The 14,583-nt window shown below is 41.1% G+C and overlaps 2 protein-coding genes across 4 annotated transcripts in view; both read right to left on the reverse strand.

The window, feature by feature from the left end:
• kiaa1549lb (KIAA1549-like b) overlaps nucleotides 1–2,031 on the reverse strand; it is a 58,999-nt gene extending 56,968 nt beyond the window's left edge. For both annotated transcript variants that reach the window (XM_080884876.1, XM_080884875.1), the window contains exon 1: nucleotides 1,373–2,031. In XM_080884876.1, the coding sequence (XP_080741002.1) occupies nucleotides 1,373–1,592 (220 nt within the window). In that variant the 5' untranslated portion in view covers nucleotides 1,593–2,031. The remainder of the gene's footprint in view (nucleotides 1–1,372) is intronic.
• A 1,651-nt stretch (nucleotides 2,032–3,682) lies between these two features.
• hipk3b (homeodomain interacting protein kinase 3b) overlaps nucleotides 3,683–14,583 on the reverse strand; it is a 48,882-nt gene continuing 37,981 nt past the window's right edge. The window contains exons 8-16 of one of the 2 annotated variants that reach the window (XM_080884823.1): nucleotides 14,155–14,278; nucleotides 13,914–14,035; nucleotides 13,543–13,676; nucleotides 12,736–12,903; nucleotides 12,306–12,626; nucleotides 12,070–12,216; nucleotides 11,619–11,881; nucleotides 10,374–10,513; nucleotides 3,683–8,320 (exon numbers count right to left, since the gene is read on the reverse strand). In XM_080884823.1, coding sequence (XP_080740949.1) covers nucleotides 7,850–8,320; nucleotides 10,374–10,513; nucleotides 11,619–11,881; nucleotides 12,070–12,216; nucleotides 12,306–12,626; nucleotides 12,736–12,903; nucleotides 13,543–13,676; nucleotides 13,914–14,035; nucleotides 14,155–14,278 — 1,890 coding nt within the window. In that variant the 3' untranslated portion in view covers nucleotides 3,683–7,849. Of the gene's footprint in view, nucleotides 8,321–10,373; nucleotides 10,514–11,618; nucleotides 11,882–12,069; nucleotides 12,217–12,305; nucleotides 12,627–12,735; nucleotides 12,904–13,542; nucleotides 13,677–13,913; nucleotides 14,039–14,154; nucleotides 14,279–14,583 lie in introns of both variants that reach the window. The other variant, XM_080884822.1, reaches the window with a different exon arrangement.

Here is a 14,583-nt window from a genome sequence, read left to right on the forward strand (position 1 = left end):
ATGTCCTTTGTTGGACACTTAAATGCAAAAATCTGTCAATTAAACTTCATGTGGTGTAGGCTACATACTCTCATCAGCTGAATCAAATGTAAGAAAAGGTGGAATTATTTTTTGGAGGAAAGGGTGCAGGTTGCACTGATGCTACCTAAAAGACAGCACACAGATAAATGCAAAAACATCACTTAAATACTGTAAAAAATGCACTTCTATCTGTACAACTCAGGTGCTGCTGCTGTGTTCATGTGTTTAAGAATGGATGTGCTGACTGTGAAAAGGAGGAGGTGGTGGGAGGGAGGAGGAGGAGACTCTGCTACTGTAGCAGTGCATCAGCAGAGGTGAGACTACAGCCACCACTACATCACAGTATGCAGACTGGAAAGGGCTGATGGAGCCACTCTCAGTTTAGTTCCTGCAAAGAACACCTTGTGTTTGTTCTGTTTTCACTCGTGGACACACAAGATTTCAAGGACACCTGTGCAGTCGAGGCAGTGCACATGAAGAGACTGACTGTCTTGTTCTTTTGTTTCAACCACTTTTCCCGGCAAACGGTGATGGCTGAAGGGCAGCTAAGTCGGCCAACCTTACCCCAGCTGCCTCACATGCCAGAGGAGACAAACAGACCTACAGTGGGCAGCAGTATGTGTGTCATTAGTGCTGACCCAGATGCTCTGAAACACTGTCCTGTGACCGCACTGCACTGCATTCCCAGAATAACTCCTTACAGCTCATTACTGGCTGTAATAATGGGGCTTAATAGCCTCTGTCATTGAAATGCAACACAAATAAAATGCCATCAAAGGAACAATGGGGAAGTGAAGTTGAATTGGGAGACAACGTTGAGGATGAGATTGCTCACCCTGAGGAGAAACAGAGCTCTGTGCTCTGTGCAGTGCAATCTGATCAGTGAGACAAAGGCTTCAGGCTCAGGTGAGCGTTACATCACATATGAGCAAACCCCTAGTAGACCAGAATCAACAGCATCCCTAAAATATCATCTCGTGGCAGTGCCGTTTATAAGAGACCTTGTCCAGGGGAGAAAATACTCCCTAATCTCATTCATTGCAGAAGCCCAACAGTGTATCACACTGTAGAGATTTGGATTCATGGCTAAAGGATAGAAGTTTTCTTTTCCTAAAAATGATTTAGAAAGCTGTTGAGCAGACCATAGCTGCATCCACACAGCCCGTGAATCACGCACCCAGCAGCGGATTACAAAACGCTGCCCGTGTTAAACAAAAGATCCATTTTCCACTCAGCATGTTCTCATTCTTCCACAGCAGATGTCACAGCCTAGATGTGAAAAATGTGAACGCATAAAAATCACACTCTGCCACGGCATGTTGGAGCAGATAGCGCGACGGCGCGTGCTTACCCTCTGCGGCCAAAGAGCACCGGACAAGAAGTAAAAGCACTGCTACAGACAGCAGACAGTTTGCAAGCATCCCCGCTGCTCCGACTCGCAACCTGGTCCTCAAACACCTCCCCTCTCCTCCTGCATCCGTCCGCTGCGGCGAGCACCCATCGGGGTCTGCCCCGCCGGTTCCCGCCACTCTGAGGTGACCTGTCCGCCCACTCCTCAAACCGGGAGCCATATCCAGTGGACAAGTTGCTGAAGTTTCGCTCGTGAATAATACATTGGATCGCTGTGTGAACGGGAAACAGGGCCGTCCCGCGGTCTCGTCGCGTGTCCAGGTCTGGATGGTGGGGGAAGCGGCGCTGAAGGGAAATTAAGAAATGTGCCCTATCGCCCCTCTCCGCTCGGTCCACCCATCATCACTGTGTGGCGCAGGGCGGCGCGCGCACTTTGCCAAAGGTTTGACATTTAGCTGTTGGCGGTGAAGTGCCACATCCAGATCTGGTCCAGGTGGATGGCAGGCATTTACTTGCGCACAGGCAACATTCAGTCATGAAAGAAAGGCCAGCCTACCGCTGATTGCTTGTGGCTGGATGATTTTGAAGTGTGCCACCTTCCTGGCCAAACTGGGCGAATTAACCTCTCTGTTAATTGTAGTGAGAATGGAAGCGAGAGGGCAGGACGACCTCTTCTGGCGGTAACTCGTTAAGAATCAGATTTCTATGTGGAGCTGCTTAAAAAAAATGATGGTTGGTCTTCTTTGCGCTCTTACATGTTGGGTTGATATTAAAAACGACAATAATCACGTGACACTAGCCTATTAACACGTACATTGTCTTTCTTAATGGTTACCGTAATTAATGCGTGAATACCTAATTGTGCGGATAATGGCTGTTGTACCTCTTGATGTCCACAGGATGGCAGGCCAGACCCAGAAAACACAGCAGGTCGTCAACACCAAAGCCCACTGAACACGATTTTTTACCAATTTGAACATTTTATCATTTGAACATTAACACGTCTTTCCGGTTGAGGTAATTTAGCAACCATAATCATTTGACATTTTTCAGAATTGTGCTCACTCGTGTTTCTTATTTAAGAATGTGTGGAACAAGCTCCAGGTTTTAATTCGGGAGACACTTTTCTGCCGTCGATGTTTTTCTGCTTTTGACGCATACACTCCCGTTTTTACCTCCTGTGAGTTTCTACAGATGTCAGCTGTTGATTTTTTATTTTAAATATAATACATTATATTATAAATAAATTATTAAAAATATAGATTTTAAGCATATAGTTGGGACTGGATCAGGTGACCCTGAATCCTCCCCTTTAGTGACGCTGCAGTAGATCGAGGCTGCTGGGAGCTTTCTTATTAACGTTTTATCACTGTGTCATAAGCCATTATTCATCTTTTTTACCCTTTCACAGTGTCTTTTGTCCGGTCTTCCTCCCCTCATCCCCAACCGGTCGCAGCAGGTGTCTTCCCCTCACAGACCCTGGTTCTGCCGGAGGCATCTTCTTGTCAGAAAAGGGAGTCCTTCCTTCCCAGTGTCACCAAAGTACTTACTCATATGGGCAAATCTGATTGTTGGGTTTCTCTGCACAATATAAAGCCCATTGAGGGAACTGTTGTGATTTGGAGCTTTCAATCACAGCACAAAAATCTTCTTCAGTAGGTGCAGTTTATTGTGTTCAGGTTCAAATTTCAGTTTCATCCGAACATATTCATGTTTGGAGATTAAATGCAACAGATTAACTGACAGAAAACTCATCTTTTGTCTGATTCCAGGTTCTCATGTCTGATAATTGAGCAGTTTTCTCCTGAAACAATTCTAAAGGATAGTCTTTTTGTTTTTGACAATAAATGTCAAGATACTACCTTGCAAACTCTACTTTTCCTGTCACACACTAAAACAAATAGAAATGAGTCCAATCCATCATTTATATTAATGTGCATTAATGTGAATGAACAGACCAAATCAGAAAGAACTGCATCAATAGATTTTTTTTTTTTTAATTCAAAGTGAATCTTAACAATAATACACCATAAAGTCTTATTTTGACACTCACCAAAAGAGTCACCTGGAAAACCCGCTTAATGTGACAAAGTAGAGAAGGCTTGGTCACACCTAAATCACTGAGAACTAGAGAGGAAACACTATCGCAAACTGTAAAGAGACATCACATCCATAGAGTTAGTTTTCCCAGTCCTCATACTGTAAATATTGCACAGTGCAATTGCTACATGGCAAACTAGTGTAGCACAAAATTAAAAAAGCAAACGAACCAAAAACAGGAGGAAATAAAAGCCACAAAACAAAAAAAATCTACAGGTATTAAAACAGTAACAGTTCAGATTTAATTATCAAGTCTAATTGATGAGCAATCCAAACAGATGATTCCATAACTTGCAGTGTGAATTAACTCTGAAATTGATACAAGTGACCAGAAAACTGAAAATAAGAGCTTGAGTAAAACAAATCTCATATTAAAATCAAACAGTTACACAGTAGCACAATTAGACTAATACACACCCTGAATTAAGATCTCTAAAGGATAATACCGCAGCAGAGGATTTTTTTTTTCCATATCAAAGTCATAACATTAATAGAAGTAATTTTACAAATGACTGTTTTATCTGTTAAATGTTAGATGAATCTTCAAAAAAAAAAAAAAAAAAAAACAGAAAAGAAATCAAGGTGTCAATCTTGTGGAAAATTAAAAACAGTTTTAAGATTTCTCTCCTCTTGCATCCATTCTTTTCCTAAACAAGTACGGGAGAGTTTATGCAGGCGCATTGCTGGTGAATACCTTTGAAGGAATCAAAACACAGATTACATTTCACATGCTTATTATTGGGGGAACTATTTCAAGCACTAATCTGCCAAGTCCATGCCTTGTCATCATAAGCTTTCTTTCCCAAAGGGATATTTGAGTATGATCAGTAAAGCATACAAGTCAGACAAAAGCTATTAAAAAACATACAACCATATCAATGTCAGTGGCGAAATGTGGAGTATTGCACTCATGACTGACAGAGAACATGACAACCTCCTCGACAGAGCTCTTTTCGTCCAGAACCCAGAACAAAAACACCCAGATATACTCTTGCTGGATATAAAGCATAGCTTCTGATTTTTAAAAGGCCAGTGTTGTCAGCCGTGCTCTGGTTACTCCCACTCAGCTTCAGCTTGCATGATAGGAGCGCTGCTCTAGGCAGTCAGCTTCTAGGCAGACAAAGTGAAGCATCTAAGGTGTACATGCAAGGTAATGTAAAGCATGGAGATTATCTAAGAACACTTGGTGGTGCAATGACCGCACAATGTAAAGTATTGCATCTGCTGTTCAGCCAGAGTGACTATCCAAAGACCATTGAGTGAGTGTCATTCAAAGCGCACGCATGTGTGTGTTAATCAGAGAGGTTTTACGTGGCGACTGTGTGAAACAAGCGGAGAACCACCACTACGCTGTTCATGTGTATAAGCTGATCAGAGTCACTGTGATGAAGTCCTACTTTGAGTTGTTTTTATTCTCTGCTTCTTGTTTTTCTTACTTTCCTCTTTAAACTCTTGGTCAAATGTCTGTTAAAAACTTGTCCATTCTACACTGTAGGGAACTGTTACTGAATTCTACTCCTTCCTCAAATAAATCGGGAAGAAATCACCAGCATGAATTCTCACTTTCTGAATCTCAAGGCACATAAACAGTGCTGCTCACACTGTCTCAATTTCAAGAAAGGACATATCACAATGGTAACTGTTTCGCACCGACAAAACATCATTTTGATATTAGACACTCATAAAGGGGAGAGCGATCTGAACTCAAGGCAGTTTAGAATATCAAACTGTGAAACTGATATCCTAGCCAGATATAACATTGAACAGATAAAAGGGCTGCAATAAATACTTTGATCAAACCAATTTAACAATAAAAACAAATCAGAAAACGTCATTTTAGAACAGAAAAATTGGGCTAAATTTCTCTCTTACAGTCTAATCACCCAAACCCTAACAAGCCTCCCTACCTCTATAAGTGCTTAGTGGCAAGTGCGTTTGTGTGTGACTAGTGGAAACAACACAGAAGTCTTCCAATGGAACACAATGTTTTTGTTTTCCCCCCCGGCATCTCGAAGTGCCCTCATAACCCACGAGAGTACTGGTAGCACACCGTTTACTCACAATAAAAAAGTTAACTCAATCCTGCAAGCTATAGCTTCAGATGTGTACAAAACGTCAATATGAAAACATACAAAAATTAAGTTACATCGATACATCATTTATATGCAGTGACGAGCCCAAAAGGTTAATAAGGATAAAATACTGATGCAAAAAACACGCACCCCGAGAAACGACAAATGCAACTAATGTTCATCATCAGCAATACAGTAGTTACAATGACACTTCAAATATGAACGCAAAACACAAAAATCAAAACCACTTCTATTTCAGATAATTAGGGACCTATACAAAAATAGCAACGCTAGGTTTAAACTCAGAGAGAAATCACCTAATTTCACAGCTATTGAAGTGGCAATCATATAGCAGCTTATCTATGATACATTCAAGAAAGAAATGATACGACTTATTAATTGCCCAATAAGCTAGACAAAACCTCAGCTGTTTTTTTTGTTTGTTTTGTTTTTTTTAAATACAACTTTTTTTTGTTTTAATTTAACCCCATTCTACAACTACAGTACAACTGAGGTCTATGCAAACAGAATAGCTACCTTGCTCAAGAAATGAATTACAGTCTTTGGTGCTGCACAAGCAACTTCATTTGAAAAGAAAAAGACAAAAAAACCCACACATGTAACTAGTAAAACAAACAGAAGAAAAAACAAAAACGCACACACGCAGCATATCTACATATATATAGACTGGTGCTACAGTCTTATATATGTATATATATCCTCCCTGACGGAATGTATAAAATAAGCAGTTGACACCGATAAGCTGTAAGCCTTTAACAAATGGTATAATGTAAAGTGAAAAAGTTAACTTTGTCACACATGCATAAATGAGAGAATTGCACACAATTAACTCACACCTTATCAAGCATCTGTACTAAATAGTCTAGCTCTATAATATATGTCCATATATGTGTGTATATCAAATACTGCATGGTTTGCTCAGGCTTAGAAGATTCCATACTGTGAATTAATTTGCATTTTTTCTTTACCTAATCAAAGCCATGCCCACCACACTTCTAAACATCTAAAAAAAATAAAAACAAAAAACAAAGTGAAAACACTCAAAAACGAAAATACGAAGACGAAAAATGAAGAATAATCAACGACTATTTAGATTGTATTGCAGTTTCAAACAGTACAAATACTGTTAGTAGTAAGAGTTTCACTGAATAGAAAGTGATTATCAAATATTAAGCAATACTCAGTACTTGCACTTTGTACACTAGTTCATTCGGGAACTGGAGAATGAAAAAAATAAAAGAATAAAATGAACTGAATGAAACAGCAGGCATTTGCAACAGCAAAGCACGCTGTTCTACTTGAAAGAACAGAGGGGAAAAAAATTAACTCACTACACGCTGAAATATACACAGACTCGAAAATATAAGCACCGCTATCCGCGATACATCACATCCATGCAGGCTATGCATGGACATATACACATGTGCATATATATACACTCACACATAGGATGCATCGACTGATTGGAATTTCAAGTGCTGCAGTCCAGTACATTAATATTCATGTATATAGTCATATATAAGTAGTAACATTAACAACCTCAAATATGTAAGGCACTATGGCTGGGGACAGTTATACAATGCAGCAAGTCTTGTGACACAAACAATAAGAGCAACGTCTATGCATCTTTCCGTTTACATTTTTGCTCATGCAAGACCACATGCAGCGTGAGGAATAACCCTATTTAATTCGGTTAATTGACTTGACATTGCTAAACACCAAAAGACACCGAAAAGGTACAAATACTTCAAACGCAGTACAACGTACACTGTGGACGACATGTGCATCTGTCAATCTAGAGCTAGAGACTGGGATGGCTTTACAAAGATGAATGTGTCTTGCACACACGTAAGAAGGCAATATAGAAAAATAGCTGGGATCAGGGGTGCAAAGTCTAACTATTCAACAACACCCCAATTATTCACCTGTCTTGAGGAGTATTCGTAGAAGATCCAATGCAAAGATATATCAAATGTGCAAAACACATTAAGTGTGAGTTTAACTATTCATTCATTCTTTCATTCAATCATTCATACGTTACTTCCTTCTTAATTTTTGCCAAATCATCTCTACCATTGGAACTCTTTTTTTTGTTTTGTTTTTTGTTTTTTAAAGCTTGAAGTTCAATTACACTCAAGTCTACATGATTCAAAAAATAGTTTGCTTTCTCTGTGGTTGTGCCATGGTTTTTCAGAAATAAAAACCATGTTGTTTGTGGTTAAAGATATATTTCGCCCTGCTCACTTAGCCCTCAGGTGGTATGAAGGGTACCTGAGCAGCCATGCTCAGATGTAAGGGTACTGGTTTATTTTGGTAGGGCTGAGAGGGAAACTGCCATAGGCGGGAGAGGCAATGTAGGAGTGCGGGGGAAAGAGGGGCTTGAACTGGCCCTGGGGGTGCAAGGTGGGAGAGGGTAGCAGCCGGGGGTTGATGCCTACTGCGACTTGATGCACAATGCCTGCCGGATGGGAGATGCTGTAGGTTGGCTGAAGGACGGGGCGGGTGGCCCCAGGAGAGGCCAGGAGGTGGGCCACAGGTGCAGCTGTGACCAGAGAACCAGACGGAGGGTAAGACAGTATGGTGGGCTGGGAGTGCGGATGTCCACCAAGGTGTGGGTGGGGGCCCGTAGTGTGGTTTGGGCTGCTGTGGGAGAGAGTGAAAGTGTGCCCATGCATGGTGGGAGGGATGTAGGCCTGTGGTCTCCGGTGGGAAAAGTTCCCGTTCCATTCCTGATGGCAGGAACTGAAATGTTGCACCTGAAGGAGCGAAGAACAACAACATTTCACATTCAACGACCTCAGATTCATCGGTACCGAGTGAGTCTTTGCGAGCCACTAGATGCTGCTGTTTCCATGCGCTTGCATGTAAACACCTTCCATGTTATCAGTCACCAACAGCGGCATCATCTGCTTGTGTACCAATGCACATAAGAGTAAATGAACAGTATCAAAGTAAAATACCTTCATCTTTAAAAATATTTGGAAACTTAAATCATCTGACACCATTTGGGAGCACTGCTATGATGTTGCTCCTCCCAGGGAAGTTCCACTTACAGTATGAACTTGACTGCTGCACTACCTCAAAAAGGAAATATTTGAAATTCAAATGTTGTGCTCTTTATCACACATTAAACTGTAGTGAGTGTAGTCACAAGTACCTCTGTTACTTTAATAATATCATGTTATTTTACAAGTTGCCATTGCTGCTTTACATTCCAGAAAAAGACTTGACGCTGACAAAAATTATAAGATGAGGCGTTCTACAAGCAACAGCCAATTACGTTCATAAAGACACACCAGGATTATTTCTGCCTGGAGCTAAAACCAAGCTTTTTATGCTTTTGCTCAGACTTCTTTTGAAGAAGAAACATATTTTGCCCTTTCAGGACAAGTTTCTTATGTCAAAATTGTTGTTCTCAAAATCTCAAATTTGTGCAAATAATTTTACAGTCAATATTACTTGATGAGGCAGATAGAATTTTTTTTTCAAAAATAAGTTTACTTGTACTAGAGATGGACCGATCCGATATTACGTATCGGTATCGGTCTAATACTGACGTAAATTACTGGATCAGATATCGGAGAAAAAAAGAAAAAAAAAGTAATCCGATCCATTAAATATCAAAAAAAAGCACCTCACAAAACTTGCGACTTCCGAGGAAGTTATCCCAGAGAGAAGTAAAGCAAATGTCTAAGTTCATCTCTGAATGTTTGTAAAGCATTCCCGCGTTAAGCTTAACAACCGATATATGGAGTGACTGCCTCTCTCTCCCTCCCTCTCCTGCTGCTACTTCAAACGTGAAAATAATTACTGATCAGCTGATCGGCTTTTCTGTCGCGAGTCCGTCTCTCTTGTTTGTTTATTGCTCACTTCGTGCCAGAAAGAGGAAACCAGCGGCTGAACAACAGCAGCACGTTTAAGCTTGATAAGCTGTTTTTAGAATTTATTTACATTCTACACCAGGATCCTTTTCTACGTAGCTGACGGCTGGTAACTGTGCAGGGGCGGATCTAGCAAAGTTTAGCCAGGGGGGCCGAACAGGGAAAAGTGGGGCACAAAGACATACTTTTCTTTCTTATTCTCATTTAAAATGTCTAGCTTTTAATAAATAGTTATCTGAATCTTACACCCAAGTTTTAATCTGATGTAAAATGTATAGAAGTCCATTACAGTATATAGTAACTATTAAGTCTAATATACCCTAGTAAGCTATACTACTTTTTCCTTTGGGGAGGTACGATCTGTGCAGTCTGCAATTCTGTTGAAGAAAGATGTTGAATCTATTTAATTATTCTTGGAAAATAATTTATTTCTGTGCATTTTTTTTCACACTGCATCAAATGAAAGTTGATTACGTCAATTAAGCATCATGAGGTGGAGCGTGGGTGGTTCCCCATTTAAAAAATTTTTTTTGCTGGGAGTTTTAGAACCCTATTAGTTAGGTTGCTTACTCTTTAAAATACCAGAATAGGGAGGATGGAGTAGGTTTAAGTTTATTAGATTGATCAGTAATGCTGAACTATGAAATATTTTGGGTGCAGTGTATTTTTTGCATACAGGTATAACAGAATAGCTTTAGTGGTTTTGGTTTTTTTTTTTAAACTTGAGTATGAACTTATACAAAAAGCAGCAAGATATTAAAAAACTGTTTTATTGATTAAAAAACACACTATATCGGATTCATATCGGTATCGGCAGATATCCAAATTTATGATATCGGTATCGGACATAAAAAAGTGGTATCGTGCCATCTCTAACTTGTACTAGTGTCTTTATTTACGTTCACGGTATGCGACTGCATGTGCTTACCTGCCCAAAGCCAATAGGCTGCTGTTGCTGGGGCTGGAATGCAGGGGTAATTTTCTGAGGCCTGTTGAGGAGGGGAGTGGAGTGATGATGTTGTCGCCCAGGAAAACTGCGCCCTTTGGACTGGCATGAAGACTCTAAGCCTGAGGAAGCAGGTCATGTGAAAAGGGGTAAAGAAGAGAACACGGAAAGACTGAAATGACACTTATAAACACAAACAACACAGTGTCCTACTAACAATATTAGATTGTAAATAACAGGCAAACAAGATTGAGCCAGAGATCCAACTACATCCAGAGAAATGGCAACATTTGTGGCAGGAGGCTCTGAAGGCTTATTGGTGATTTCAGCTGTGCTTGATCAGTTCCAAACCATTAAACACAGTTATATCTGTTCTTTCATTTAGATGATCATAAATAGATATGTTTTGGGGGTCAGGGAGTAGTTTGTAACCGAGCTTGTTCATAGAGCTTATAGTGAGGGTCAGACCATTGGCTAAAAATACACATGGCAGCCTTAGAATAGGAAGCTGTGCCCTTTTATGTGTGCCTTTAGTTGTAATAGTTTGGAGGTTGGAGACATAAAGGTAATATGAATCTGTATGATTTTCTAAGGATTTACAGTAAACCTTGCACTTTAAAGGGTCTTATTTTTAAAAAGAAAGGCAGATCTTAAATGACAGTTGTTGCCCGTGGTCCCACTTACCACAACTGTTATAAAGTCTACATATAGCATGTGTCCAGTCTAGCACCAATAAAGAAATACTGACTGGTATCTTTGGGGCAATTGCACATGCCTTATGCAGATTCAAGAAATGAAAATCCACACAGAAACAGAGGGTCTCTCAGCCTTGAGTAAGAAGTGTTGACAGCAAACAGATATCCACTCCAACGATCAAAGCAGATATGTCAGGGCATGTAACCCATAATCACCTGTGAGAACTTCTGTGGCCTACTAAAACGACATAATCCAAGGCCACGTGACCTGTGGAGCAGACGGCAGCAGTGGTGACAAGACCTTTGAGCTAGCGCGACCTAGTCATGGATTTGCAAGTTGTCTGACTCAACAATTATTTAAAGTATACTTCAGACACTTAGCAATTGAGCACAATGAAGGAATATAGTCATGTTAACCATATCATTAACTATCATTTTAGTTTAGAATGATCAGTGTGTTAATCTACTGCTCATCCCCCTTTTAAGTAGAGTAAGAACGTGTATAAATCTGGCAGCAAATGTAAACCATTACCTGTGTTGCCATGAGTTTCACTGACTGCAGGGTTATTATTGTTGTTGTTCTGCACCCGCATTGGAGGCACCACAACAGTACGAACTGTTGGTTTGCTGGGCTCGGTCTCCGGGGCAACACATGCGACGCAAGGCTCGCAGTTCTGGTTGCTGTCAGCAATATAGCGCCTTTCTGTGAAGGGACTGTTGCTATGGCCAGAGGTATGTGATGCAGGCGAGCTGTCCACGGTGTCACAACCACTCTCCTGTTCATCGTCCGACATGCTGCAATAAGAATGTATGCGGCAACTTACGGCGTAGTAGCTGAACAGAATATCTCTCAATGTTGCACACTTATTTTGGTTGTCATGTACTATTTTAAAATTTGGGCTAATCTGTCCAATGGAGACTTTTAAAACCAGGCAGTATCTCATCTGTTCAAGGACAGTCTGAAGCTACTATCCCTACTTTACCTGTTGGGGTGTTTGCAGGGAGATGTGCTGGACTGAGATGAGGCAGAAGAACTGGTGCTGAGCGTACTGTCTGGACTGCTGAGAGAACAGACTCTCTCCATACTGACGGTGCTCTGACACGCTTCACAATCTGCACTCCCCTTACATCTGTGTGCAGAGAGATGTATCAAATCAGACACTCAATTTGAATGCTTTAAAGAGATGTTAGGAAGAGGAGCATGGTAGTCAATACTCACTCTCCAATTGAATGTCTTTGCGCGCCCTCCTCCTCATCGCTGCTGATACTGATGACGCTAACAGTTGGGCTAGCGAGGTCAGAGATCACCATAGCCTGTCTCTGCTCCTGTGAAACTGAAAGCTCCTCGCAGTCTGGCTCCACTTTGCAGCAGTTCTCATCCTCCTCCTCCACCTGCTCTGTTCTTTGCTCCTCTCCAATAGCGTGGCCTTCCTCTGGACATCTGGCTTCCTCTACCTCGTCCACATTCTTTGCTGTATCGGCCATCTTTGGGGACTGACATGCTAAATTTTGGATGTTAGTGTTTTGGGAGATGTTGCACCTAGAAAAGAACAGAGGAGGCTTTGTCAGATTCATGTTTTTGTGTCCTTATTTTTCTTCCTAAGGGGGGGGAAAAAACAAAACAAAACAAAAAAAAACATGAATCATACCTGTTCACAGACGGCTTGGCTCTCTTGTTGGCAGCTGGCTGTGGCCACACCACATGTGCAATGCCTATGTTGATTGGCTGGTGGGTGGACATGGTCATTTGGTTGGTTAAGAATGGCTGAGGGTGTGCAATCATGGAGCTGTAATGGTTACCATGGGGACGCACTTTCCTGCAAATAAAGCAAAGATCTCAAATTGTGCACAGCTTTCAATAAAATTGGTAGGCATAGCTACATCTCTACCAAAAGTACTCAAGAAGTTTTAGTGATTTTTTTCAAGGAACTAAAAGCTTGCTTTGGACTGTTGGATATCTGGACCAATTCTATCCACCACTTTGGGTGGGGACTCAAAGAGGCAAAAATGTTTAAGTTGAAACACGTTTTATCAGCTATTATGAAGACTGAATGTGCAATGACCAAGGCAGTGTGGTTCAAATAAATGTTTGGTGCTGCAAGACACACACACAAAAACACACACACGCGCGCGCGCGCGCACACACACAGACTTCCCCAGAACTTATTCTAAACTGTAATTCCTGTGGTGGAATAACAGAGTTTTGACAAAGGTTTGTGGTCCCCGAGGAAACTTCCTGCAGCACAAATGCAGCTTATGACTCATAGGTCGTTAACATTCAGTGGAGCAAGCATGAGAACAGCATGTCCATTCCTACCACACGGAAACTAAAGATAATTAAGCATCAATAATTTTTACAATATGCGATGGAACTATAAATACAGACGCGAAATGATATGGATGACACATCAGGAAGACGGTGTAGTGTAACCTCCTGAAATAGATGCATGTCTTACCCCCAGTCACCCAATCTCTGTGAGCCTGCCACTGTGTCCGACGCCATAGTGGTTGGTGGTGGGGGCACCGATGTCACCGATGTCACCTGCTGCCAAGTGGGCACCAAGATTTGCTGTGCACGAGCTGACCAAGACTGTTGGAGTGCAAAGAAGCAAAGTTGCATCACTGCAGACTTTACTTTCATCAGATTGTACATTAAAGGTCAACTCTGAACTTCTTTTGCACGTGGTTATTTCTCCCCTTTTAAATGACTCCCAAAAATGATTAATATATATTAAATGAAAAACATTTCATTGATCTAAGCACACTAATCACCTCAAGCTAACATTTCATATCAGTACATATTCTGTCATTTTAAGTGCCTCCTTACCTGTGTGATGACTCCAGGTCTGATTTGTATGGGCTGGATTGAGGGTGCTTGTGTGACTAGTGGCACAGAGGCCTCCATGCGAACAGAGTAACCTGCTGGTTTAGCTGTGTTGTGGGGGATTCCTGCTGTGGGAGGTAATAGAAAATGTCTTTGTTAAGTCTATCCACAAAAAGGAGAGTGACAAATAAATATAAGAATGACTGAAAGCATGACAAATAAATTAAAGTTTTACATGTCCTACCTTGAATGGTTGGGGGACATAAAATGAGAGCCTGCTGAAATGATTCATTGCATCCAAATTGACCACTTCCTGTCTGCAGTGGTATGCCAGGGTGCATTACTGAGGCTGCTGATGGAGCTAACCCCTAAAGGGAAAAAAACAATAATAAAAAGGGGATAATGGCATTTTTCAGATTTATTGTAATTACGATCAGTAGCACTGAAGAGCCAGCAGATGGCAACATGCCAGCAGCATTTTTTCCCCCAGGTGAGCGAGATCAGAAACATATTAAATAGAGAAATTATTGGGTAGTCAGTTAACCTTTGGCTTAACAGTAGTATATAAGTCTACAGATAATGGTTCACAAGGTGTAGGCCCACCTGAAACCCATATCACACATAATTTCATAAATTGCTGAATCAAAGCAGGTTCAAGGTCCACTTTTGTACT

Source organism: Rhamphochromis sp. 'chilingali' (genome assembly GCF_963969265.1).
Source record: "Rhamphochromis sp. 'chilingali' genome assembly, chromosome: 6".
NCBI lineage: Eukaryota > Metazoa > Chordata > Actinopteri > Cichliformes > Cichlidae > Rhamphochromis > Rhamphochromis sp. 'chilingali'.